Genomic DNA, 27642 nt, shown 5'->3' with positions numbered 1-27642 from the left:
CAGAGCAGCGCACAGCCGTTTATCTTCCCGCCGGAGCAGAACCTATTTATCTACTTGCACTGCATGCTTTCGAACTGCTAGGTTGGCAGGAGCTGGGACCGAACAACGGGAGCTCACCCTGTCGTGAGGATTCGAACTGCCAGCCTTCTGATCGGCAAGCCCAAGGCTCTGTGGTTTAACCCATAGCGCCACCAGCGTCCCTATTTTCACCAGAGTAATGTTGGAGAGTATAAATAGTAAAATGTGACCCCAAGCCATCTGAAGACAGCCCTGTGTAGGGAAGCTTTTTAATGTTTATTGTGTTTTTATATATCATGGAAGCCTCTCAGAGTGGCTGGGGCAACCCAGTCAGATGGCTAGGGTATAAATAGTAAAATTATTATTGTTGTATAAGATAGCCCTATTTTTACTTAAGAAATGTTGGAGGGTGTGCTTCTCTACTATGGCGAGGTGTATTGTATCTCTGTCCGAATTATAGGCATTACTTTAAAATGTGCACCCTTACACCAGAGTCAGTTTTAGGGTAATGTGACCAGTGTGGCCACACTGGGTGCCCCACTGCATGGGGTGCCAAAACAATGCTGTAGAACAGAGTGCGAGGGGCAGGGGGAGTGCTGAATTTTAGTGTTGTGCAGGGCGCTGCTGAAATTTGAGAGAATACAGTGGTACCTAAGGCTGTGTACAGTGGTACCTCAGGTTAAGTACTTAATTCGTTCCGGAGGTCCGTTCTTAACCTGAAACTGTTCTTAACCTGAAGCAGCACTTCAGCTAATGGGGCCTCCTGCTGCCGCCGCACCGCCGGAGCACGATTTCTGTTCTCATCCTGAAGCAAAGTTCTTAACCTGAAGCACTATTTCTGGGTTAGTGGAGTCTGTAACCTGAAGCGTATGTAACCTGAAGCGTATGTAACCCCCGAGGTACCACTGTATGTGAATTTTATGTATCCTCTTTTTCTTTTGATGATGAATTGCAAATGGCCACCCTACTCCCAACCGGTACATATTCATTAGAATGTCAGCAAACAGCACTCGTTCTTACAGCTGCATAACTGGACAGCAGTCTGCATGTAATCCGAATTCTCTTGTGTTTGGGGGGTTGTCCACACTTCTGCTTGTCCCGTGCTTTCTAGGCATGGGTCTGAGTGGTTTTCCGTTTGCCCCACCGCATTCCCCAGGAAAACCCGCTGTTTACCACTCAGTCAGAACAAACTGCAGAAAACCCGACGTACTCCATTCCATTTTAGCAGTAAACAGCAGTTTCCCCTGGGCAAGCGTAAATGTGCACGGCACCTTAGATTTGCACATGACCTATCTACAGATATTCCATTTAATACCCATTTGCAGGGCCAGATTTAGGTTTGATGGGGCCCTAAGTTACTGAAGGTAATGGGGCTCTTTATATGTCCAACTGTTCTTTGTCAACAACAAATTCTCACTGTTTTTTGTCTTGAATATATGCTATATGGTTATTTATGGACCTAATAGGTGTTGAAAGCCATTTGCACATAACAAAGTGGAGCCTACACAACACAAAACACGGTTGCTGTGTGTAGATTTTATTTTATTTGTTTTTTATCTTATATTTTGGAAATGTACATCCAGTGGTTTTTTCCTTTAAATTTTTTGGGGGCCCCCAAGAGACTGGCGCCCTAAGCTATAGCTTGTTTAGCTTATACATGAATCCGGCACTGCCCATATGCCCCAATATGTGTTCATTTAGCACACCTAGAATGCCTGTAAACTGCTGGAGGGGGAGGCTAGATGCCTCTGGCGGAACGTGCCAGGTGGCCTCAGGCATGCATTAAGCTGTAAGAGCTCCCCGATGTCTGTTTAATAGTCTTTCAGCTAGTTCTAGAGGTAATGTTAGGATCTTTGCAGATGAACTGTTCACACTACATAAGATGCACAGTGTTTGCACATTAGTTGTACGGTCAAATTTATTCCCCCAAGGCAGCGCTTCTGCTTTGAGGATCTTAGGTTTTCCCCAGACTCTGAGGGCAATGTGATAATAACTGTATGAATCCTGTTTTTTGTTTATTTGTTAATAGCTTGTTGCCTAAATCCCCAGAAATGTTAAATCCAAAGCTTATCGTTGTTATTTTCCTGTTGTGTTGGCTTAAGTGCTCATTAGGATAACAGGCAGGAGAATACCAGGGTTCTAAAGATAGATAAAGAAAGGAGGACTTGTTCTATAATGTTACATTTCAATTGTGTTTTTTTAACCGTAACCAGCCAGTCAGCCTGATGATAGGCTGTTACTTCTGCTGCTTTGTTGCAGACAGCAGCATCTTATAAACGGCAGCAGTAAATCCATAGTTGGCTCCGGCTCCCTGGAATTTGTTACAAGCAAACGCATTCAGTTCATAGTTATCTCCATTAAAAAGTTAAATGTGTACGTCTTAAAAGCAGTGACATGAGCCATAGTCTTCACATTGTGTTGTCACTGCCCAAAGAGCAAATTACAAAAAGCATATTCAGATGTCTTGAGACTAGTTTCCAGGTGGATAAAATTGCATAATTCTTAGTTCCAGCATCTTCCATAGTGCAAGGCATCCTTCAGCATGCTGGGGGGATGCATGAGGTCCATAATTTAGGAGAGGCGGCATAAATCCTCCAGGCAAAGCATGTGCTCAAGTGGACAGTTTTTAAGCTGTGTTCTGGAAGAGTTGTGATTGACAAGGGTGAAGCCAGCATCAAATCAATTTGGGTTCGGGGAGGTTCCAGATCCAGCATGCCTTGTTGTTTAGTCATTTAGTCGAGTCTGATTCTTCGTGACCCCATGGACTAGAGCACACCAGGCACTTCTGTATTCCACGGCCTCCCACAGTTTGGTCAAACTCATGCTGGTAGCTTCGAGAAAACCGTCCAACCATCTCGTCCTCTGTCGTCCCCTTCTCCTTGTGCCCTCCATCGTTCCCAACATCAGGGTCTTTTCCAGGGAGTCTTCTCTTCTCATGAGGTGGCCAAAGTATTGGAGCCTCAGCTTCATGATCTGTCCTTCCAGTGAGCACTCAGGGCTGATTTCCTTCAGAATGGATAGGTTTGATCTTCTTGCAGTCCATGGGACTCTCAAGAGTCTCCTCCAGCACCATAATTCAAAAACATCAATTCTTCGGCGATCAGCCTTCTTGATGGTCAAGCTCTCACTTCCATACATCACTACTGGGAAAACCATGGCTTTAACTATACGGACCTTTGTTGGCAAGGTGATGTCTCTGCTTTTCCAGCATGCCTACAGAATAGCAATGCTGGAATAGCTCAATTAGTACAGCATGAAAATCTTAATCTCAGGGTCATGTGTTTGAGCCCCATGTTGCGCTGGACTATATCCGATCTTTATTGAGCACCAATTCTGACTTGTTTGCAGAGACGTTATGACAAATTATCATTCATCTTGATTTGCTGGTGCAGTGTTTACACAGCTTCCCATTAATCATTGGTTCATCTCACACTTTTCAGTGTGTTTCCCTATCACTTTCCTAACAGCAAAAAAACCACTAAAAAGAAAAGTAAAGTCTATTTGTTGCAAGAGTGCTTTAATCACATAACCTAGAGTTCCAATTTGTGCTTGAATTTCCCCTGCAAAATACTGACAATCTGGAAGCAATCTCACTCCTCCCCAGGGACATTTCATATGCCTCCTCAGTAACCTAGGTCCAACATTTCCGAAAGCAGGAATATCATTTCTGTCAGTCTCTGGAAATTTATTCCCCTTTTGGTCAAGCATATTCACACACACCTACTTTCTCCAAGTTACTTGCCATTTCTTTCAGAGGTCCTGCTGTAGGGGTGGTCTGCCGTCGCATTGGCTTGTTAGGAAGGACTGAACTACAAATTTGGGTGCTTCATGTGGGCACATTTTTAGGCTGTCAGTATTTTCTAAAACACAGGAATAATTGTCATTTAAATCGTTTTGAACTTAGACTTCTGTTGAGGAAGCGTTCTTCTAACAGTTAATAGATAGCGAGAGTGCAGTTTGAAAAACCTCATTACAGAAGCAAATGTTCTTGCTCCTGCGCCTGCCTAGGAATTGTTTTAATAATGGGATCCTCAGGGAAATGGTGCCAGGGAAAAAGACGGGAGCATTCAGCAACGCTACAAAATGAGGAGATGCCAAAAACTTGTAAAACAAGAAGAAAAGGTTGCATTCTCATTCCTGAAGTCTCAGGAATATCATTGTGTGGTAGCTGATTGAAATATGGCAGCTGACAATCATTCTTGGTTTCCTCCACTCCTCTATTCCTCACTGCCACACTTCTGCTGGCAGACTCTGAGGATCAGGCGATATCCCCACAGCTTGAAACCTACAATAAGGCAATGGCTACAGAAGAACATTCCGGAACTTTAACTTACCTGATAACAGCAGGAATGGGCTGAGGCCTCTAGTCAATTAACACCTAGCTCAAGCCATAAATATAGGGCAGTTGCTCCAGGTCACCGCTGAGGCAACTTGTATGTTCTGCCTCAGCTGCGGGATCACTAACCATGGTACTGAAACCCATAACTTGGGTTCCCTGTCAACTTGGAACCCAGGAACTATTGACTTCCCCTTTGCTTGAGCTATCACATATCTGTGTGGTGGGGATCAGGACTCAAACATAGCAAATGTATGGAGAGGAAATCAGGCTGTTGCTGACCCTGCATGCAGTGTTGACATGCTCACATTAAGAATAGCATCTTCAGGAGGTACCTTTCCACATACAGCTGTATGTTGAATGCAAATAGGACACAGGCAAGGGCACACTGATGTGTTTAATATTTGGTGTATAACTGGGGGTGGGGACAAGTGAATTTGTCTTAGTAGAAGAATTATTGAGAGCCAGTGTGGTGGTGTGGTTAAGAGCGGTAGACTCGTAATCTGGTGAACTGGGTTCGCTTCCCTGCTCCTCCACATGCAGCTGCTGGGTGATCTTGGGCTAGTCACACTTCTCTGAAATCTCTCAGCCCCACTCACCTCACAGAGTGCTTGTTGTGGGGGAAGAAGGGAAAGGAAGAATGTTAGCTGCTTGGAGACTCCTTCGGGTAGTGATAAAGTGGGATATCAAATCCAAACTTCTTCTCTTCTTCTTTTTATTGGTTCGTGGGTACCATATTAATATGTATGCATATATCACATGCTCTATTTTTACATTTATAAACTAAGGGGGTGGGGGTGAGATGGAGGTGGCAATGTGTCCATGCAAGGTCCCCTTGAAGCTGCATAGCGTTCCAGCTCCTACTCAAAACAAATACACTTACTTGGAAGTAAGAAAGAAATCTTTATTCAGCCAGTATCGGTACAGGCTTGCCAGCAGACATGATGCTCAGGATTCAGTTTGGGAGCAGGGGAAGAGGTTTAGAACTAGCTGGAAATGACAAGGGTGTCCCAACAAGTTTCCCCGCTCCTCCCGCCAAGATCTAAAGATGAGGCTTGCCATGCTCTCTCACTTTGCAGGAATGCTGAGATAGCAAGTGCATTCTGTGTTGGAGCAGGGGGGGGGCGCTGCTCTTATCTCTGAAGGCGGCCCCTGCTTCTTGGTGACAATGCCCTCATGTTTAGTCACTGCTGCTTCCTCTTTGGCCTTCCTCTGCTTCCAGTGAAATTCTCCTCTCTGCAGGAAGGTCAGAGAGACAGCATCCCTGCTCCCCTTTCTAAAGTGATTGGAGTTGGGACAGAAAAAGGAGAGATGCCTTCTTCTCCTCCTACCCAGGTTCCCACCATTTAGTCCCCATTTCTTCCTCTTCTTCCTCCAGGGCCTGCCAAGCCTTATCCCAACAGGGCCCAACAAAATGGTGCTCAATCTACAAGTTTACAATACCCCACAACGCTATAATCCCTGTTCAAGAGTTTCCCCTTTATGTTCCTCACAACAGCATCTTGTGAGTTGCTGACGGCTCTTATGAGCACCATTCAGAGAGTTGAATAAACTGATCTGGTGCCTGTGTTCCCAGCTGCACAGCCATTCTCCGACTTGAATAATTCTCTTACGCAAGGAAGCAAATTGTGTTCCAGGTTTGTGGATGACAATCATTGTCATCGTGATTTGTTATTCACAACTGCTCCATTCTGTAGTGAATTTCATTTCGTGCATTTGTTATGAAGGCACGGAGAACAACTGAGCTACATCTCAATACAAGCACTCAATTGGAGAGAACAAACTTACGGGTCGGACAATGCAACTTCCATGCAGAATGGAATCTTTGCACCTCCAAATGGCAGGAATTAAGTACTGGCTCAGGAAAAATTCCCACCCTCCACTTAAAAACTAATCATGATATTTATACTTGATGCTCTGATGTGTGCACTGGCTCACTGAACTTTTCCAGACAAAAAGGCGGGTTACAGATTATGAAATACAACATACTCAAACGTGCCAGTGAAGTGCAGAGTGTTAAATAACTTCTGGATGACCTTGCTATTGCATGGAACATCTCAGAAATGGTTAGCTTTCCATTAGCCTTGCCATAGTGGTCCATACCGTGGTAGTCTCCCAATTGGACTACTGTAATGCACTGTTTGTGGAGCTACCCTTGTGCCTGGTTTGGAAGTGGTAGCTGCTTAGGATGCAAAGTGGGACACCAGCTTTACACCTATTATGCCAATGTTGAAAGATCTGCATTGGCTGCCTATTAGTTACCAAGCCAAGTTCAGGGTTTTGTGGTTAACATTTAAGGCCTGTAGAACTTGGGGCCACCTTCCCCATTTTGGACCAAGCCAATTTTTGAGATATCCCAAAGAGACAACATGGAAGAAGACCTTGCCCTCTGGAATGCCCTCCCATAGATAATTCAAGGGACTACAATAATGACCAAGCTCTCATTGATTTGTAGTTTTTTTATTTTATTTTATTGGCACAGTTTTGTTTGCAATATCCTGTTCTCTTTCAATCAGATTTTTAGGTAATTTTATGGAAAGGTTTTGACTGGTTTTTAAAAAAATTGTTTCAAGTAAACTACTTAGAAGTTTTTTACTATATGAAATGGTATAAAATGTTTATATAAATAAATAAATGTAGCCTTCAGGGTGGTTGGGCTTAACATTTAAACAGTAACAGGATGCACACAATAGCAATTACAGCACTCGTTTTATGATCTTCTTCTTTTTACAGCAACCTTGACACAGAAGAGCTTTTCGGTAAGTTAATTTTTACTCCCAAACCCTTCCGTTCTGGATGTGTCATGGACAGGTGGAGCTAAACAAAAGAGCTCTGTAGCCAAAGTGGCTCCTTTTTAATCACACCAGCTAATTATGTAAAATGCAGCTGTGCAGAACTCCTAGGGAAGGTAATCAATAAACCATTACCACTAATGAGACTAGATAAATGTGCAGAATTACATGCACCTCTTGTATGTCTTTTATTCTAAATTTATTCTCCCCCTCTCTAGGATATTAACTTAAAATGTATCCCTCTTTTGCTGTGGGTGGGGGGAATAAGGCAAATGCTGCCTTTAAGTGATCCTGCCCCTTTTCTCCAATCTCCCCACTCCCCCAACACTGGATTGTTTAATGTGTAGATTCTCTGCCAAGATTCCCCCCCCCCCAATCTTTGAGGGGGAGACTCCCTAGGGAAGCTGTCTGTGATTTCCTATGCTTTGTGAGTCTCCTTACATCTTGCTTTGAGAGTTGATAAAAAGGCGAGGGTCATGTGATATTGTATGAGGTATTTCAGACACCTTACAAGAAGCCCTAGAATGATGTTCACCCCGTGATTATTTCCTTTTGTCACAGTTTCTGAATTACGTGTGTATGTAATGTATCTACACAAAGAGGGTTCTATAGTACCATCTCAATAGCCACTTGCTAGGGCTGGTGTTAGAATCTGACGTTCTTACTTGAGGAGGTTCATGTTCTTTCTTGACATTTTTGCCCATTTTTTGTGCTGCTTTCCTTTTCATGTCCCCTTTGCTTCAACAATCTATTGTACCTTTCCGATTGCGTACATAGAAGTTAAAATACAGCACAGCATAGCCAGAAGCTGTACCATGTGTCATAAAGCATCAGGCTGTTAGCAAACTAACCCCCCATTCTAATGGGAAAGGAGCCTTCTACCGGAGTTTAGATCCTTATTCTTCTTGTTCTCTCTATATATGTATTTGATTCCTATTTTTAAAAATATATTAAAAAATTAGAATAATTCCTTGATCTTTCTTCCTTTGCTTGAGCTGTGAATTTCTGTTTCTTTTAGAATATTTTTCCCAACACTTGGGAGAGTATGAAAATGTGCTGTCTGCTTTAGAAGACCTCAATCTATCCATACTGAAGGCAATGGACTCCACAAAGAAAGTAGGAGGAAGTTTTATTCCTGTTCTTCTGCAACACATAGTGTCTGTCTGTCTGTCTATCTATCTATATATCTATCACCTCCGCACTTTCATAATACAGTGGAACCTTGGTTCTCGAAAGGCTTAGTTGACAAACAAATCAGAAGTAAGTGTTCCGGTTTCCAAATGTTTTTCGGAAGCTGAACGTCCGACGTGGCTTCTGCTTGAGTGCAGGACGCTCCTGCAGCCAATCGGAAGCTGTGCCTTGGTTTTTAAACATTTTGGGAGTCGAACAGACTTTCAGAATGGATTATGTTCAAGAACCAAGGTACCACTGTATTATAATATGGTGGTGTACAACATGCAAGATTATAATAATATCAGTTTAAAACATCAGTAATTACTGGTTGGTTAAAAAGAACAAAATCATATTGCCCAGGCCTGTCTAAACAACACAGTTTTCAGAAGACTTCAAAAAAGAAGAAGGCAAGGGTGATTCCTATTGGTAGGGAGTTCCACAGGCCACCCTAAAGGCTCAGTCCCTAGTAAAGGGATGAGTCCATTGGAATGGACACACACACTTTCAATTTCAATACTCTTCATGCCTGCAAAGGTTTTGGGAGGCTTCAATTTCAATCAGTGCATATCCCATAACATCCTGTTCAAATCCCGTAACTTTTTTATGCCGCAAAGGTTCTGGTTAATTTTTGTCCCCCTTTTGTTGCACAATAGCCCCTCCAGAAGCATCACAGCACAAACTAAAGCAGAATAAACCCCACCATGAATGTCCTGTTTTGATGTCAAGAGCACGTTGCAAATTACACCGATCTAGAGGAGGGGTTCTAGATTGTTGTCGGATTTTCCCAGGTGTTTTCTTCACCCATTTGCAGAGTTATTGATAAATCCGTATGCAGACAACTGTTTTCATAAGTTTGGTCAATGATTCGATTTGTAAAAATGAGAGATGTTTTTAGCCAGTGCATCCAAAGAACTGTATCAAATTAGCGGGTGGCAACAGATGAGGTTTTTACAGCTAGCTGTGATATATTAAGCATGTCCATCTTGTCCTCTTTTTGGAATTCTATACATCTGCCTGGTTATTGTCTAGAGATGAACCTTTGATGTAATTCAGCAAGGTAATATCCAGAAAGTATTTGAAATTACATTGGAATGTCAAAGGATATGGATGGCAACTTTAGGTTGTTTTCCAAACATTTATCTCCTAGAAAGATCTGCCAGAACACCCATTTCTGTTTTTCAGTGGTAAAGCACATGCACTGCATGCAAAAGTAAGGTAAAAAAAGGTAAAGGTAAATGACCCCTGGACGGTTAAGTCCAGTCAAAGGCGACTATGGAGTGTGGCAATCCTCTTGCTTTCAGGCTGAGGGAGCCGGTGTTTGTCCACAGACAGCTTTCCTGGTCATGTGGCCAGCATGACTAAACCGCTTCTGGTGCAACGGAACACCGTGATGGAAACCAGAGTGTGCGGAAACACTGTTTACTTTCCCACCGCAGTGATAACTATTTATCTACTTGCACTGGCGTGCTTTCGAACTGCTAGGTTGGCAGGAGCTGGGACAGAGCAACGGGAGCTCACCCCGTTGCGGGGATTCGAACCGCCAACCTTCTGATCGGCAAGCCCAAGAGGCTCAGTGGTTTAGGCCACAGCGCCACCCACAAAAGTGCCTACCTTCAATCCATGACATTCCCAGAATGGGGCTGGGAAAGACCCCTGTCTGAGACATACTGCCAGTCTGTGCACCAGACACTCTGGAACTAGATAGACCACTGGTCTGACTCTGTATCAAGCAATTCCCTATGTTCCTGTTATTGACTGCCTAGGTCAAGCAATTTGATTGTTGAGAAGCAGGACCCAATCACCCCAAGGTCTTTAGCGATGCAACATACCCAGCATATTGCAAGATCAAACACAGTGCACACTTTTCTGGACAATCGGCTCGCTGTTTCCCAAGGGTGCCCTGGAAACAAATGTAGATCCTGTTGTGCAGCAGAAGACTTCAGCAGTGCAACTTAGAGGCAGATCAACAAAGAATTTTAGATCTCTTCCTTCGGAAAACAAGACTCTCCAAAGCCATAGAGGCCTTGGTCAGTTGGTGTTTTTTACTTGAGGAGAATTTCTGAACTGGGTCCCTGGATAAATCATTCATCTTTGGTATCCAGGGTAACCAAGTATGTGAGGGGTGAGGGGGTTTGAGAGAGAGAGAGAGAGAGAACAAATGGACAAACAATGTGGTCAGCGAACACCAGCTCAGTATTGCTTGAAAACAGCAAAACCCTGAAGTCAAGTAGGGAATAAAACTGCCATTGCCTTGTTCAAAGAGCTCTGCCCCCTCCCCCATAGTAATAAAACAATGTATATCCTTTTATATCCCTTATTGATTTTATTACTCAGTTATAACATCACTGTGTTGCCATACCTGCAGCAATACCTGGGCTTAAATGTCTGCAAAGGAAATCCTGCTATCTGCTCCCTGAGCAATTAAGAACCTTACAAGATCCAGTTTCTTAATCGAGCAGGGATCCTAGTTGTTCATGTTATGTCACTGGGAGAAAGAACAAGAAATAGTAATGCGTGGATTAAAAATGCCTTTAAGTCTACTTTGTCCCACCTAACCCCCCTTTTATTTTTGAAGGATGGGACTTGAATACAAAAGATACCCTTACAAAAACATGTTTGGCTGTTGCCTTGTTGTTGTGTCACTGAGGCAGAACAGGCAAAAGGCAGGGAGTGAAAGCCCTGTGTATTTATAGTGGAGTGTCTGGGGAGAGGAAGAAATGGGAAGAAATGTGGCATATAAATCCCATTACTTCGCTCCTGGAGATGAGCTGCTATGAGTCACTTCTGCTGCAAAATAGGACTGTGACCAGATTAACAATTGGTTTGGGGAAGGTTTTCCTTGCATCTGTCAGGTTACAATTTGCCTGATCAAAGTGGGAATCGGAAGAACTGTTTTTAGCTATCTTTCTGTCTAACTTACCAAAACTGAAAGTATTTATATTTATCATCATCATTATTATTATTATTTACCCTTCCTTTGCTGTAAGATCCCAGGGCAGGTGCCAACAATTAAAACACAATGCTCAACACTGTTAAAAACACAAACACAGAAATTAGGTGGGTCCTAAAAATATAGGGCTGCCCTATGTCCGGATTCTCCTGGGATTTCAAAGGCGGAATTGATGTGCGGGGAGAATTTCCGAAATGTGGCGCTTTGTCTTAGGCAAGTCAAAGTTTGAAAAACAAGCTTAACAATTTCATTATTTCATTATTTATTGTTTTATTTATTTTATTTATTTGGTTTTCAGATTAAAGTTTCACAATTACATATCCAACATACAACATAAAAACAAGATTCCAAAGAATCTCCTGGACTTTTTTCTTGTATTTTTCTTTTTTTTTTCCTTTTTTGTGATGTTGTCTTTTTTGTGTGTGTGTATTTTTTTAAAACAAACAAACAAACAAAGAATCCCCTGGACTTCCCTCCTCCCTTTGGTGGCTCCTATTGTTAATCATTTCCTCCTGCATCTTTTATGATAATCCAAATCTTTTACATCTCCATTATGTCCAAAATTCACCATTTAACTACATTAAAGCTCAACAATTTGGTTTTTACTTTTTGAAATACAGCAGCCCTAAAAAATAAATAAAGAGATGCCAGAATGCTGAGCAAGCAGAATGAAGGAAGCTACTCCTATTTCTTAACCTTTTGCTATTATTGGAATGTGGTGCTGTTCCTTGTTTTGCGGGCAGCTATTCACATCAAACATTTTACTGTTTTGAGAACCAGCAACAGCATCAGAACAGCTGAGGTAGGCTGAGAACTGTTTCCATCCTCTCGTCACCACTCCAGCCCCTTTTGCAGTTTGGAAAGAGCAGGCAGCAGCCAGGAATCACACCTGACACCTGTGACTTAGTGGAAAAGGACCCCCCCCCTTTCCCATAACTATAATTGGGAGCCATTTTCTTGGCAGCCATTTTCAGTATTTGGTTGTAAACTAAGGAAATCAGATGGGAACAGGTAGGCCTGTTTGGAGGAGGCTTTAGTGAGTAGGGAAAACATCATTATTTACTGGTGATGTAATGGTTTTCCTGTAAACTATTTTGTGTGGCTTACCTGAAAAATGGAATAATGTTATTTGTTTGTTTGTTGTGGCAAAAAGGAAACTGAATGAGACCATTGCCTATATGTCTCCATACTGCCTACTGCACCTGATACTGCCACTGGCTCCTCGGATGAAAGTCTCTCGAAACCTTGAGATTCATTTTTAAAGAAAACAAAATGGAGAAGCCAGGGTTGAACCACTGGGCATCTGTATGCCAAGAACGACTGGGGACAGACAAATCTGTTACATTTTTTGTTTTGTCATTTCCCCCTAGTGGTAAAATTCATTTCTCTGCTTCTCCATGGCAATTTGTGACCCCCCCTTTTTTAAATCCACATTAAAATCTGCCAGCAATTTAGTGCATTTTTCCCCTAATAAGCACACTTTTGTATGTAGTTTTGAAAAAAAATACACATTTTTGCAAGCAATCTCTCCTAATTCAATGCTTTTCTGTATGTCATTTTCATGCATATCTTCATTTTTGTGTACACCATTCCCCTAATATATGTGTTTTTGTCACATTGGCTGGGCAACTGCATCGCAAAATTTGGAAAACTGTGAATTTCAAATGATAGCTGTGTTTCCGTTCCTGTATTGGTTTGAGATGTGCAAATTAGGTAGTTTCCCATTAGAATCCACCCGCTGCACACACAGACAGGGAAGAATATTATGTATGCTTTCCCAAAAAACATTTAGAAAATTAAAATATAGTAATTTTATTGCAGCAGTTTGAAACTGTGCAGGCTATAGAGTTGCACTGTGCTTCTATTTAATTAAAAGCACGATGGAACCTTAAGGTCAGAGGAACAAGACTAAGTGGAGCAGCAGGAGCAAAGGACTGGAGCTGTCAGGAATGCAATCTAGAGCTGTGAACATTTCTTCTTGCGATGTTATTTCCCCCCACACAAGAGACAAGAACTCCTGGGGTTCGCTTTCATTTCTTGCCTGCATTTTATGACACTAGACATAAGAGAAGCCAAGAGAAGTTGGTGCTTTAATCTTGCAACTAGCAAGAGGAAAGCTTTTTTATTATTGTTGTTTACTTTAACACACCAAAAAGAAAAAAACAAATATCCATCAACGCAAAACATAGCAAGAGGAAAGCTTGTGTGAATAGTCAGAACTCTCAGAATGATGATCTCACCCACATGAATCGATATAGGCAATTGCACAGGCTTTCTTTCAATATAAGAATTATTCTTACGCACCCCATCAATAAAAATCAAATCATGTCTTCTATCACCTCTTGTGCTTATGAGTAGGTAAACGAGCCTCTCTGAAGGAATAATGCAATTATATGCATCTTTACTAGACAGTCGTAGAAAAAAGAAGTCCTGTAATCATTTGCTCCTCGGTTCTCAATCCCTCTGCTGATTTCATAATCTTTCATTTATTTACAAATATACACGCAGAGTATAGTGGAAGCCTCAGCATTCCTTGTGTGCCACTATGAGAACTCCAACCATCAACTGATTGACGGTTTTTGCGAAGTGCTGTATCCATAGATTTGCAGGTGCTGCCAATCACCTGGTTGGGGGTGCCTGCAAACCCTTTTTGCCTCTTTACCTGCCCTTCGAGGGGTACGGTGGCACTGAGACCTAAATAATTCACCCCCCTGCAGTTAGTTAGCACAGCCTTTGCCAAACTGATGCCCTTCAAATGTTTTGGGTTACAACTCCCATCAGTCCCAACCAGTAGTGGGGGAATACATTTCAGGTTGTACATTGACAATAAAGGTATTATTATTATTATTATTATTATTATTATTATTATTATTATTATTATTAATACACCGGGAGGGTATCCCAAGCTAGTGAAGGCTAACCTAGCATATCCCCAAACTACTCATCAGAATTCTTGTTGCAGGTTAGTCACCTGTAATGTTTTATAGATTTGAACATCCTTTGATCATGCGTCACTGAAGCCTCTTTTATGTCACCAAACCGCTCGCAGGCGAGGCAGATCTTCCGAGGACCCCTTTGCCAATATTTTGTCCATTTGTCAACAAAGGATACTGCTCTTCAAAGGCAGCCATTTTGAGTATCTGTCAGAGAATATGAATTTCAATTCCCATTACGGCAACATTACTGTGGATGGCCCTGGCGTGGTGTCACAAAGAATCAAAGCTTCCAGCGATGGAATTAGCCCTGCTGGATACTATGGCAGCTTTAATCCAATTAGAGGAGCCATGTCGAACGATTTAAGGGGAGGCGGAAATTCGCCTTGCTGGTACAAACGCGTTCTGTCACTTTTGAGAGGCCACCGCAAATGTTTTTCACGCAGAGCTGGTGCCAGCTTCAGAGCGGCGCCAAAGGGAGTCCCAGACAATCTGTCCTGCCAGGCTTCCCCGCACCCTTTAGCTTTAGAAGTAGCAGCTATTATGAATTGTGATATTGCAGGCTTGATTAATGTCGCTGGCAACTTTAATGTCTTCAGGTGCATAATTAGCATGGGTGGTACATGGGACGGCTTCACAGCTGGGCTTTCAATAACTGTTTGATGTCCTAGCGGGAACAGCATGTGTTTCTGTCTTAGGATGCTTCCAGACGGTTGCTATTTTCAGGTAGGATTCAGTCACATGCAGGGCAATTCAGGTTGCACAATTAGAGTTCATTGGGAGCTCCTGCACAACAGATGAATTCTGTATTCTAATGGCAGTGTATTCTATAGTTTAAATGCTTCCCTTTGTGTTTAAATCTTTAACCCACAACTACAGCTGTGCTGCTGCATCTTGTTCCTTCAGACCATGCCTTGGGACTCTATTTCCTTTAGGGAAATCCTTGGCATTTACAGTTGTCCATGTACTTCTAAATTATCTACCTGTGGTATGTGAATTAATGGCAGGACAAAAGTGGATTTTGCATGCCCTGAGGCTTATACTTTCATATTTTTGCATGCCCAGGGGGCTTATACTTCAAGCCTGGGAGGATATAAACATCTATTATGCAATGGTCCAAGGCCCCTTCTGGCCTTGCTACACTTTGAACATATTTCTCATAAACACCAATTTCGTTTGATTATCAGGACATTTGGATGGCATGTATCAACTTTTATGTTTAAAATGAAATGGGTGCACTGACGATCATTGTATTATTAATGTGAGTTTGTTTCCTTTTCTCTTTTTTGTTTTCCTTTCCTCTTTTTTTGTTTTGTTACTCTAGCTATAAAAATAATTATAGTAAACAATATTGCCTCCCTCACCACTCCCAGCTATGATTTCTGACGCCTGTAGGCTAATTGCTGGAGTGTGTTTGAGTGCCAAACTATGCATTATGTTAGAAGTGTATTTAATGTCTCAAGCATTTCCTCCAAAATAACAGGGGGAAATGATGGAGAAGGGGGAGAGTGAGAATCATGTGAGACTTAACCATGCTTGGTCCTGAGAAAATCACACACATTGTAAAATGGCTATTCATCCCAGAAGGGAATCCTGCCAAGCAGTTGGCAGAAATAGCAGTTTCCATCCAAGGGCAAATAATAATTTTGGGGGGCTAATTTTGGTCAGGATTACTTGGGGAGGGGAGAGTTAACCTTCTCTCGCTGTATATTGCAGGCTGGAATGCCAACTCCCTGGTTGCCAGAAAGAAAAGGAAACTGGACAGCTTAGATGTTATCACACATTTAAGGCATCACCTAGTTTTGCCCATAGATTAAAAGTTATCTGTAATTAGAGTTACCACCTCTCATGATGAATCATGCAGAGAGGCAACAGGCAGCCTCCTATGACAGCAGACCTTTCTCCTGCATGTTGGCATCGTTTTTGCTCCAAATACCCCTAGCATAGACAGGGCAGAATAATCCAGCTCAACCAGAAAGAGATTGAGTAGGGAACTGTAGAGATGCAGAAGGCAGCCCCCTGTGTAGGTGGGGATAGTTTGGGCTCACAGGACCTGCTAGCAATTTAACTCAGGTATTCCTTGATCCGCAATAGAACTTCTGTCTCAGCAGTGTAGGAATTACTGCCCTGTTTCCTGTCCTGTGATTTCTTTTTCTTTTTTGGAAAAAATACTATAGAAATTGCTTTAGAATCACATTATGAGCACATGCTGTCTTCTTATGAGACCACGGAATACAGACTGTGTGCAGCTGATGTTTAGGAGGAAAGCTGCAAAAGTGGGAAATATTACACTTTCCCTTTCTGCTAGTGTCTATTTCCCTTCTGTAGAATTATCAGGAGGCTTCCAAGTTGGAACAGTTTGTGACTCGCTTTTTGCTGAAAGAAACTGTGAATCAGCTACAGTCGCTCCACAATTCCCTGGAGTGCGCCATGGAAACCACAGAGGAACAAACCCGTCAAGATAAGTAAGATTTCAACCGCTCCCCCACCTGTGGAAATGCATCAGGAATTGTTCCAGGGGGAGGTTGCAACTGAGTAATGCTATGTGCTCCTATTACCTTGCGATTGTAGAAACAAGTCCTGTGCTGAAAATATATCCCTTGTTTTCCCCCCAGCTAGTTTCCATCTAGGAATGAGAAAACAATTTTTGTTGCAAAATTACCAAAGCTGTGCTTAACTTACTTTTCAAGTGGTCAAGGCGTGTTTGCGAATGAACGTTTCCCTCCCCTCCCTTATTCTACAAATCATCTCAGTAGCAGTCGGCACTCGGCAGCCTTCCTGGGTGCCCTTACATCAGGCTTCCTCAACCTCGGCCCCCAGATGTTTTTGGCCTACAACTCCCATGATCCCTAGCTAGCAGGACCAGTGGTCAGGGATGATGGGAATTGTAGCCTCAAAACATCTGGAGGGCCGAGGTTGAGGAAGCCTGCCTTACATCATTCATAGTCCTGGGGAAGATGTCATGAGGTAATTTCTTCCATGAGGCTTTTTCAGATCAGGAAGTACAGGCAGCCAGGGAGGCTGCAAAGCACTAGAGAAATGTTTTGTGGACGAAAAAACATAATAGGCAAATTTAGACAAATTCATGGAGGAGAGGACTATCAAATGTTAGTAAGCCATGATGGCTATGGCTCTGTCTCCACAGTCAGACGCAGTAATGTTTCTGAATACCAGTTGCTGGAAACCACAGGAGGGGAGAGTGCCCTTGCACTCTAATCTTGCTTACGGGTTTCCCACAGCCCTGTCAGTCTCAATACATTTCCTTCCAGTGAATGGTGATCCCATGGGGTGGTATTCAACTAGGTTTTACTCAAGAGTAGACTCAGTTGACATTGACGGACCTAACCTTATCATGTTTCTTCATTTCCCTGGGTCAACTCTCAGTAAAACTGAGTTGAATTCCACCCAAGCAATGTTTTTTCAAGAGCAATCTTACCTACTGGGGAAGGTATGTGTTTGCAATTCCAGTGGGTCAACTGCCACATCCAGAGCCTTGCAAGCTCACAGCAGCCAGGGAAGGAAGGTAGCCACATTATTCTCCTATAATTTTTCCTCCCATTGCAGCCAATGGGTGAGAACTATCTACCCCAACTCTGGAGATGGAGTTGCTTTAGCATCTTGGGGGGGGGGGACCATGGCTTCCCTGGACATTTCCTTAGCTGTTTGCCATACCTTTAGCCTGCTTTTCAGATAACTGTTGCCTCCCCAAGCAGCTCACATCAGTAAGAGAGAGAAAAACAGGCCCTGCTGTCAGACTTGCAAACTAAAGACAGAACACATAAAGGGAGTTGGGTGGAAAAATTGAGTCCTCCAGGGCCTGAACAAAGTGCTAAACAGTTATAGATAGTTAGGCTGAGCTTCCCTCACTGCTGTTCTTGCTTGAAGAGGCGTTGGTGGCTCTTGTTCCTTTGGCCAGTGGATGGAGCCAATTCCCTTGTGGTTTCTGCAGTCCTGGGGCAAATGACAGCAAAAGCAGACTATATTTTCTGGCAGGGAGGAGGTAGCAAGCTCCCTGCAGCCACTCCTCTGAACAGTGAAGGACATGCCCCATGGGGCAACACCCCATTCCTGGCTTCACTTCTGTTGGAATAGCAATGGTGGGAGAGTTTTCCAGGGCCACAGTGGCAAGCCCTCTAGAGTTGGATCTTCTTTTCTGATGGCAGAGGAAGCTCCATGGAATCGTATTGCCCCTCAGTCACTGAAGCCATATGTCACCTCAGAAAAAAGCAACTTGCATCAGTTCAGAATTTGAGCTTTGGTATGAACCAGATGCACACCTTTACTGTAGGGTTGTTTATTTCATTCTGATAGGTGAACAACCCTCCCTTTCTCCCCAAAGCCATGCTGCTTTCCTGGATCGGCAGCCACCCCAAATCTTCCTTTCCCTAGATTTTGCTCAAGGTTATGTTCTAGGCTCTGTGGTGAATGCCAAATTTGTGAGATCCTCTGCAGTCAGAATGTTTACATTCTGTGACTCGGCAGCTCCTAGTATGTGTGTTTGTATGTGTGAAGAGGACTGGAAACATGCTCAGAATAAAGAGACAGTTTCATTTATCCAATTGATTTATGCATATATAAATATATTTATTTGTAAGACAAAGGCCAGCAAAGCCAGAGGTGCTTGCAGTTAAGCAGCTGGGAAGACGTTCAAGTCGAAGACTCCAAAGGAACAGCAGTTTTTCTCCAGTCAGCCCTCTTTTTAACCAAGGTAACGTTATTTTTGCTTTTCTGTGCTTTACAAGTTGTAACCACCAAGAACAAGTCATATAAAGTAAAATAGCAAGTTTCATTTAAATTAATATGAAAATTTAAAGGTAATTCTGCTAATTCTTCTATTCCACCAAGTGTACAGTTGGGAGGGATAATGCAAAAAAGAAGGCGCCCTGCCAAGTCCAAGTGCTGATACAAGACATTTGGATGATGCATGTATGAGTGATTTGGGTGCTTTAAGGGATACATTTACAAAATGGCCCTAAGTTGTCACTTCAATTGGCCCTGACAAGTCTGGGTGTGAACTCCTGTCATATAGCGGACATGTGCAGTAGTTTGCATATATCACCCTAAACATTTATTTGCCAGTAGGACAAACTGTCTGTAAAAATACAGTGGAAACAGAAAAGCCAGAAGCTATCCAACATCAGAGAAAATATTAAATTGGAATATGGGGAACAGGTAAAATCAAAGCAGTATCAAAAACAGGCCCTTCTTTTTGCATATACAATTAAGCAAGTGGAGAAAATCAAGCAACTTGTAGTCATAATTGAACAGTCTGTCCACCTCACTTAGATCTCTGTCTTTACCTGCAGTTCCCTATTTCTGTAGTGGAGGTGTTACCAACAGGGTTGTTGCAAGGGACAAAGGGCTTGAAAAACTTCCGTGTTTTAAAAGGGCTGTAGAAATCATAAAAATAAGCGCTCCCAAACTGGTTTTCAATGCATCTTTTGAAATGCAAACATATTTGAACACATGCAGAGTGCCTTCCTTTATGATAAACTTCAGTCTTGCCCTGGCACATCTAGGATTTGAGAAAACTGCTCTCGGATACGAGGGAACTCCTCTTAGCTCAAGGTAGGGTATTGAGGCATTTCAAAAAGAGGTGTGCAAGATCAAGGGTCCCTGTTGCTGCTTGACAAAAGGCTGCCTTTGGACACTGATTTACCCCCCTTTTTGTTTATAGAACAAGCTGTGTTCCTTCCTATATATGCTCAGTCAGGACACAGAGCAATTTTTGTAGCTGTCCTTTGCACTCATCTAGTACAACTGTTCTTATCATGAAACAAAAAAAGTCTGCTGTAGTGTGAAAGCTTCCCCTTCCAGAGCCAAAAGCAGCTACCAGGGGAGGGGGTGTTAATTAGGACTGTGGCATAAAGGGTTAAAGCCATTCCCACATAACACAGTCCCAATTTTGACTGGATTCTCCTGTAGTTGCCATTTAAAAACAAACAAAATGCCAATAAACCCCATAAACCAGACAGGTATTTCCTTGTGCCAGGTTTTATCTACCACGAGCAATCTAAGGTCTCTATCTACCAGCCAACAATCTTACAAAGGGAAAAGAGATTTTACACATCACAGTGCCAGCAACATTTTGTCACCAGGAGCTGCCACAGGTGACACTGCTAATTTCAGTCAGACTTGTGTGCATAAGAAGGATCAGGATGGGGCCATTTTTGCATGTTGAAAAAGCCACTGGAAAAAGCCGCTCTAAGTTTGGAGTTATTTGCAGAGCATTCATTTTGAAGATGAATCACAGTCCTCGACGTTTTCTAAGAACTCTTCCCACCCTTCTGGCTACGTGCTTATCGGAAAATACTGCATCTGCTGTGTGAGTCTTACTGTACTTTAAACATAAAGACAGCAAATGCATTTTGTGTAAACCAAAGTATCGGTACTGTAAGAAGCTCGGGCAACCATTTTTAAGCAGCCCATTTCTGCATGCGATCTTGTATATTTTGCACCTTCTGAAGCTTTGCATCTCCACACAGTGTCCAGGAAGAAAAAGGAACTATGTAGTCTGGAATAACTCCTGAAGGATGTCACTTCTCTGACCCCGTAGATTATGTCTTCAGAATTAATTATAAACTGGAGTAACCGTAAACTGCAGGGCAAGAAAGACTTAAGAATTTCTTAGCTGTATTTAGTAAGAAATGTTGAGTCATGTGGAATACTTATTTGTAGGAAAATGCTATCTATTATCCATGTTTGGAAGAGCATCATCCAGGTTGAACATTAACAGTACTTTGAATGGATGAAAACATGCACATCAAAACAAAGAGGTGAATAAAGAAAGCCATAGTTTTCAACAGTGTTTTAAAACTCCATTATTTACATCTCCTAAAGGCTGGCTGGAGGAAGACAACCAGTGGATGACCCAAATAAACAGACTCCAGAAACTGATTGACAGGCTAGAGCAGAAGGTGAGCACAAATTCCTTCATTAATCTGTAAAGAATACCTCTGTATCCTTACTGCATTGCACTCTCCTTCCCTCCCTGATAGTAGCAGAGCAAGTATAACATCCACTAAATGAGCTAAATAACCTACCTGGGTAGCCCTCTTTGCCACTGAAGGGCAAGGGTTGAAGTAGCATGTTGTAGGTCATATCACAAAAAACCCTCAGCTGGTGGGTGCTTGATGATGGGATGGAGGCAGAGAAGTAAGCCTTCTTCCCTACTCTCACCACCATGCAGCAGACACAGTTGGGAGCTCTCAATCATGTCTGGTCAGTTTGTACCGCATCTTTCCCTATCCCAGCCAGCACGGTATAGCAGTGGCAGTATCCATAACTAGTTTCCTATCTACCTCCAAAAATTGTCTTTCCTCGTTGCTGAAACGTGTTACTTGTTACATATATGAAGGTCAGTTTGAATCCATGCTAAGTATATAAAAGCAGTGGCACATCCCAAAGGCAATAGGCAGGCGGTTACAAAATAGAAGTTGTTTCTTAGATCTATTTCCCAAGGCACACAGTTACTTTTCTGCTGTTCTCATATTCCAAAAACAGCTTAGGTATGTTAGACTATAACGAAACTGGCCAATTGGCACGGTTCTGCTGCTTGTAAGCCAAAGTCAGAGGAAGACTGTGTGGATAGTTCATATCTGGTACTTTTGTTTGCATTTCTCCTCCATCCTGTTGGCAAGGATCTAAAGCTTGAGCCACTGGAAGAAGAGGTATCTGAAGAAAACACTAAATCTGTAAGTATCACCCCCCCCCCATTATGAATTGATGAGGATAATAGTTATCTCTGCATGGAGGCATAAAGAAAGTTTTGGATATTCTATTCTGGTTTAATTAACAAGGATTTGCAATCCTATGCATACTAATTTGGAAGTAAGTCCCACTGGCCTTAGTAAGGCTTACTTATGAGTAAGGATGCAAAATTGTCTTACTGAGCATTCCAATAGGACCCTCATAAGTAACACAATTTATATTACATTTAGAGGGAAGATCCAGTTACATCATTGCTTTATTCAGCCTTCTTTTTTTAAAAAAAACCCTTTGCATTATATTGCTCTTATTTTTACATATAAAAATATTTTTACATACCGTATTTTATTGTATGCAATCAACCCAGATGGCAAGATTAAAATGCTCTGATATCAGGAGTGCAATGCATTCACCAATAATATTGTCTTAATATTTTTGTCAGCACATAATGATAGTTCAGCGTCAGATGTCAGTAATAGAAGAAGAACTGGAGCAATTTCGGTTTGCTCTGAAGCAGTATGTGGACACGGCCTCTTCTCAGGACGGATGCCTGCAGTGAGTACATTTGCTGCCCCCAGAGGATGAGAAAATTTAGATGGCTGTAAGTTTCCGCTTAGAATTCCATCAGAAGTCATCAGGATGACAACTAGCGAAGCACCCCTCACATTATGACCCGGCCCCAGCCAAAGTTAGTAGCTCAAAACTCCCATTAATTGCAATGGGACTGAAATATCTGCTCCAAAAAAGAAGCCATACTTAACAGGGTTCTCAAAATGGACCGCAAAACTAATGTTTACAACAAACCAAATAGTTTTATGAGCAACAATGAATTACCCATTAAAGAAAAAAGGTTAACATACAGTACTTGCAAAGTCACCTGTTGAATATAGCAGAGAAATAGTTGCCTTTTTCCTGGCACACTGTATTCCATATGTACATAGTGACACCTGCTGGTCTCTTTCTGATTTGACACAATTTGTGTCTTAATTTGTACAGCTGAAAACAAGCCTAAAGACTTTAGCTTTTTGTGTGACTTATTTTAGATTTAGTGTTTTTATTTCAAATTGTATTTTACCATTTATGTAAACCTTGCAGAGAACTTGGATGGAAGGTTATATACAAGTGTAGTTGTAGGAATATGAATCATTCCAGTACTGAAGATCTGCATATCATTCTAGCTGTGGGACAAACTGCACGACAGGAGGCTTTCCTGTACATATTTCTAGATGGATAACAAAACCAAATACAAATAGCTGCTGCTTGTGGGGTTCCCCTCCAAGATCTAGGTGCCCGAACTGTAATCACTCATTTATAAAATTGAAATCCTACCAATCAGGATTTGTTTGGATTTAGTGTCCCATTCCTCTTTTCTTTCAAAGAAACCTAACAGAATTTCAGTTGAAGGTGAATAAAATGATCTGAAAATAAGGTTTTTTTTATTAAAATAAACCACAGGTTCTCAAGTTTGGGCAATACAGGGAACTCTGGTTCAGTTTAAGATAGGAAACAATTTTCGATCTCCTTGTAGCCACCGAAGAGGTTGGGAGTTTGTAAGTCCAAGGCATGCGGCAGCTTCTTCTCAAAGTGAGAAGCCAGGGTTCTCATTACTTCTTAACCAAACTTATTACTTCTTCATACTGGCTTTGCTATCTACTTATCAAATTAATTCTGTTGTTTTATTAGTGTTTCTATTCAGAGGTTTTCTGGTGAATTTCGCTTCATCGTTTATGAATTCTGGGAGAACAATGCCTGGAACAGGTACACAAAATGCCATGTGTATATCTTATTATGGACAAAATTATAAATAAATAGTTCAAAATATCAGCTATGTAGAACTACTGTTACTAGAAACAAAACCTGATTTTCCAGAATTTATTTATTAGCACCACCTAGTTGGGGGTGGGAAAGGGGGGGGGCACACAAGTAGCATATTGCCTGATTGTTTCCTACGTATATTAATTGGCTGATCAGTTAGAATAGTCCAATTATTATACTTTTCTGCAGCATACCAGGTTTCCATTCCAAACGCATTGATCCTTCAGAACACTTGGATGGAAGTATTCATAAAATAAGCAAAAGCACATTAGGATGACATGAAATAGATTTTAAAAAGATAAATGTACTGATGTATTAAAGCCCTGAAGAGATTTTCTAACAAAACATAGAAATGTTCCATAAAAAAAAACAGATATTCTGGTTCAATTCACACTTTCTAGCGGCCACCAAGCATACATCTCAGGGACACATGGGTCAGTGTTGGGTTTTTGATTGTGTAGGCTGTAAACTGGACTATTATTTATGGTTAACTCAGTAGTACATTTTTATCTAACAATCTCATACTATATAATAAAGGCTTTGCAGATTTGTAAACCAAGAGGGCTTCCTATCCAATTTTATTTTAAATTGTGATTTGATATAGGAAGGAGAAAGAGTAAATGAAGTTATCACTCTTATTTCTATAGCCACCTGCAGATGAACTACAGCAAGACATTTCAAAGAAGTAATGTGGATTGCCTGGAAACTCCAGAACATATTACAACTATGCTAGTGCCTGGTAATTATCCTGTTAATAGTTATGTGTGTGAAAAAGTTCTCTCCCCCTCATTCTGTGCCTTCCCTCAACACCTATTTTCCATTCCAGAAGCAGAGAAGCATCTATTTAGGGATTTCCCACTAATGACATCCTATGCATGTTTACTCAGAAGTAGGACTCACTATATTCAATGGAACTTTCTCCCATGTAAGTGTACATAGGGTTGCATAATTTCCTAGCTGTAAGTACCATTGATCAGAGTGGAACATGCTTCTGAGTAACAGGTTACCTTTTTAATCAGTGAAGTCATATGTATGACTGTAGTAATAATAATAATAATAATAATAATAATAATAATAATAATAATAATAATAATAATAATTTATTATTTATATGCTACCCATCTGACTGGGTTGCCTCAGTCGCTCAAGGAAGTTTCCAACAAATTAAAACATAGACCAAACTTGATAAGCAATATTTTATCTTCATAAATGGCTTGATGGCATAATATAATATATTGAATGATGACAATTCAAATTGTCACTTGAATAAAAGGTAGAATTATGCCTTCTATTCAAGACCTACGTATAATGTGGGAGACCTGTGATCAGGGGTTTCCCATTTTTAATAAATCCACAGAAAACCTTACCAGGAGCCATTGGGTGCAGTTGAAACCAATTCAGAGTATGGCACTGAGTGAGGAGTTTAAGAACAACTGGTTTAAATCTCCCCTAAAAACTGGTATTAGTCCTACAGGAGGAAATATGTATGGGAAAACATATATAGACTACCAGATATAGCTCTGAAATTAGTACCACCAGGAATTTTGGTTGAAGTAAAATCTGTTTAAATGATAGGCCATTTTTCCTGCTCTTGCAATCTTAAAAGATTAACCCCCAAAAAATTAAATGTAAAGTATTAGCTATGTTGAGCAGGATCAAGTCTAACATTACATACACATTGTGGTAGCTGGAATACTGCTTTTCTTATATGCATTTATTTGGGTTACCGAGAATAGCATACATTAGTAGTTATGGGATGTTACGAGGGGGAACAACAATGATAGTGGGTTGTATCCAATGTTAGTCCTAATCAGAGTAGACCCTTTGAAGATAGAGAGTTGCCAATGGCTGTTCACTGTTGGCATTTTTATCTTTAAGTGAAACGAATGCAAAAGCATTAATACTCCAAAGATTATATAATGTCAGTCAAAATGTGATGGCACTATTCTCATTCCATCTTTGGCATTCGGTATCCAACTGGGACCAAAGGTGGTAATTATTTAAGTGCTCTAAATAACAATATGTATTGGATTCCCCTTTACACTGCCTCATGTGTTCCCTTTTGTGATATAATAAGCAAAATTAGAACCCTCCTGGTCTTACGGCTCTGGGGACCTGGAAATTGGGTTTCAATTTAACAGTACGTCTATGTGATCATATGAGGAGATAATAAAATTTCACCTGTTCTCTCCGGGTTCCATGGTAGAGATATCACTGTGTTTCACTGGTTAGCTGATAAAATTTCTACTACTACAGAAAGGTTGCCCTATTCTTTTTTCCTTTCGCCAATCAGAGCTTAGTTAACATGTACCTGATTTAGTGACGGTCCAGGTTTATTTTCATTTTGGTAGTAACTTTAGTTACAGCTTCTTATTCCATATGAAAAGCTCTGATTATTGCTGTGCTTTCATTTGTGCAAACTGTTGAATGGCTAGAATAAACTCATTCATTAAAAACCAAAATAGCTAGTACAATTTAAGAAGTTGCTGAAATACTAGAATTGTCTAATCAGCATGAATACTTCCTTTTCAGCTTCCTGGTGGATCCTCAACAACAACTAGAAGCTTCGCTATAATTCCTATTAATGACATATGTTCTGCATTACTTTAAAAAAAAACTATTATAAAGCCTCTAAAATTAGCAGATAACATTCCTTTCATTTTTAAAAAGGGCCACATTGTAGAAGTTATTTGTTGCTACTTTATGGAATTATATAATGGTATTTATTGATCTTAATTTGTTTCATATGGCTCTGTTTATGTTATTGTGCACAGTGCTTTTATTGTGTGTTTTAACTATCTGTAACTATTTGAGAAATCATTTTTGGACACAAAGCAGGATGTAGATTTAACATATATGCTTACATTGGACATTGCTGCCTTTTGCTTAATAACATGGTGTGCACTGAAGTCAGCCCAACATGGATACTAAGCTATTCTATATAACATACTAAATGGGAAGCAAGACTCCTGGATTGACACAAGTTTTTCATTTATATTAACAGCTCATATTTAGCTGCTGCTGCTACTCTGTTAAGTCAAGCTTACTATTTATTACTGAAAAATGGAAAGCTCCGCTGTAAGCACATGCACAGCCAAAAGATCTTCAAGAAAAACTTTGTCCATGGAAGAAAGTGCTATTACATCTCTACACTCATAACACACACACAAGGATTAGCTCAGTTTTAAAACCTGTTTGCAGCCTTCGGGAAAAATCAGAAACACAGGCCATTTAGCAGTCTTCCTTCCAACAATGATAGGTCAAGTCACAAATGAGAACGAATTTAGCTGTCCACCTTCAGTGCATTTCATTTGTGTAACTTCAACTGACTGGCTGCAAAGTTGAAATCGCTTAAGTTACCTGTAACAATGTTTATGACGAGGATGTCCATTTAAGGAACACAGCCCAGTAAGGAAAGCAGAGAGCTTAAAAGCTCTCTACCTTGTGTTGGAGGCAAAGTCCATTTGCTGCACTGGCTTTGGAGGGGTAGGGATGCTCACATGGGGGCAGTTCAGGAGGTTGTTCTGACTATACACAATTATGGCTTTACACACAATCCTTAGAACAGAACCCTGCACAAGTTGCAAGTAACCATTATTTGTATATCTGTCTGCAATGTCAGCAGCAGGTAAGTTGGCAATCATAAAGTGAGATATGTCTAGCAGAACAAACTACTATTTTTTTTAGTACAAAAAGCAGGATAGGACTTAGCCTTTATATAATTCCACTGTCTGATGCCACAGAGCTATAGCTGCTAGCAACAGCTATCGTTAACCTAGAAAGATATCACTTGGTTATAGAGAGTGGTATCAAGCTTTAGTCCTACTCAACAGACCCACTAAAATCAATGGACTTAAGTTGATTCATTTCAACAGGTCTACTCCCAAGTAGGACTGTTTTGTATACTGATGACTAAAG

General features: G+C 41.2%; 1 protein-coding gene across 1 annotated transcript in view; it reads left to right on the top strand.

Moving 5' to 3' along the window:
* NECAB1 (N-terminal EF-hand calcium binding protein 1) overlaps positions 1-26828 on the top strand; it is a 40210-nt gene extending 13382 nt beyond the window's left edge. Inside the window, exons 4-13 of the mRNA XM_083517387.1 lie at positions 7088-7113; positions 8165-8262; positions 16531-16667; positions 18798-18910; positions 21043-21119; positions 21843-21896; positions 22352-22464; positions 23593-23667; positions 24372-24463; positions 26257-26828. Coding sequence (XP_083373513.1) covers positions 7088-7113; positions 8165-8262; positions 16531-16667; positions 18798-18910; positions 21043-21119; positions 21843-21896; positions 22352-22464; positions 23593-23667; positions 24372-24463; positions 26257-26285 — 814 coding nt within the window. The 3' untranslated portion in view covers positions 26286-26828. The remainder of the gene's footprint in view (positions 1-7087; positions 7114-8164; positions 8263-16530; positions 16668-18797; positions 18911-21042; positions 21120-21842; positions 21897-22351; positions 22465-23592; positions 23668-24371; positions 24464-26256) is intronic.
* The last annotated feature ends 814 nt before the right edge of the window (positions 26829-27642 follow it).

Source organism: Podarcis liolepis (genome assembly GCF_965112155.1).
Source record: "Podarcis liolepis genome assembly, chromosome: 8".
Taxonomy (NCBI): Eukaryota; Metazoa; Chordata; class Lepidosauria; order Squamata; family Lacertidae; genus Podarcis; species Podarcis liolepis.
The sequence above is the reverse complement of the archived record's forward strand: the minus strand, read 5'-3'. Positions and strand labels throughout refer to the sequence as shown.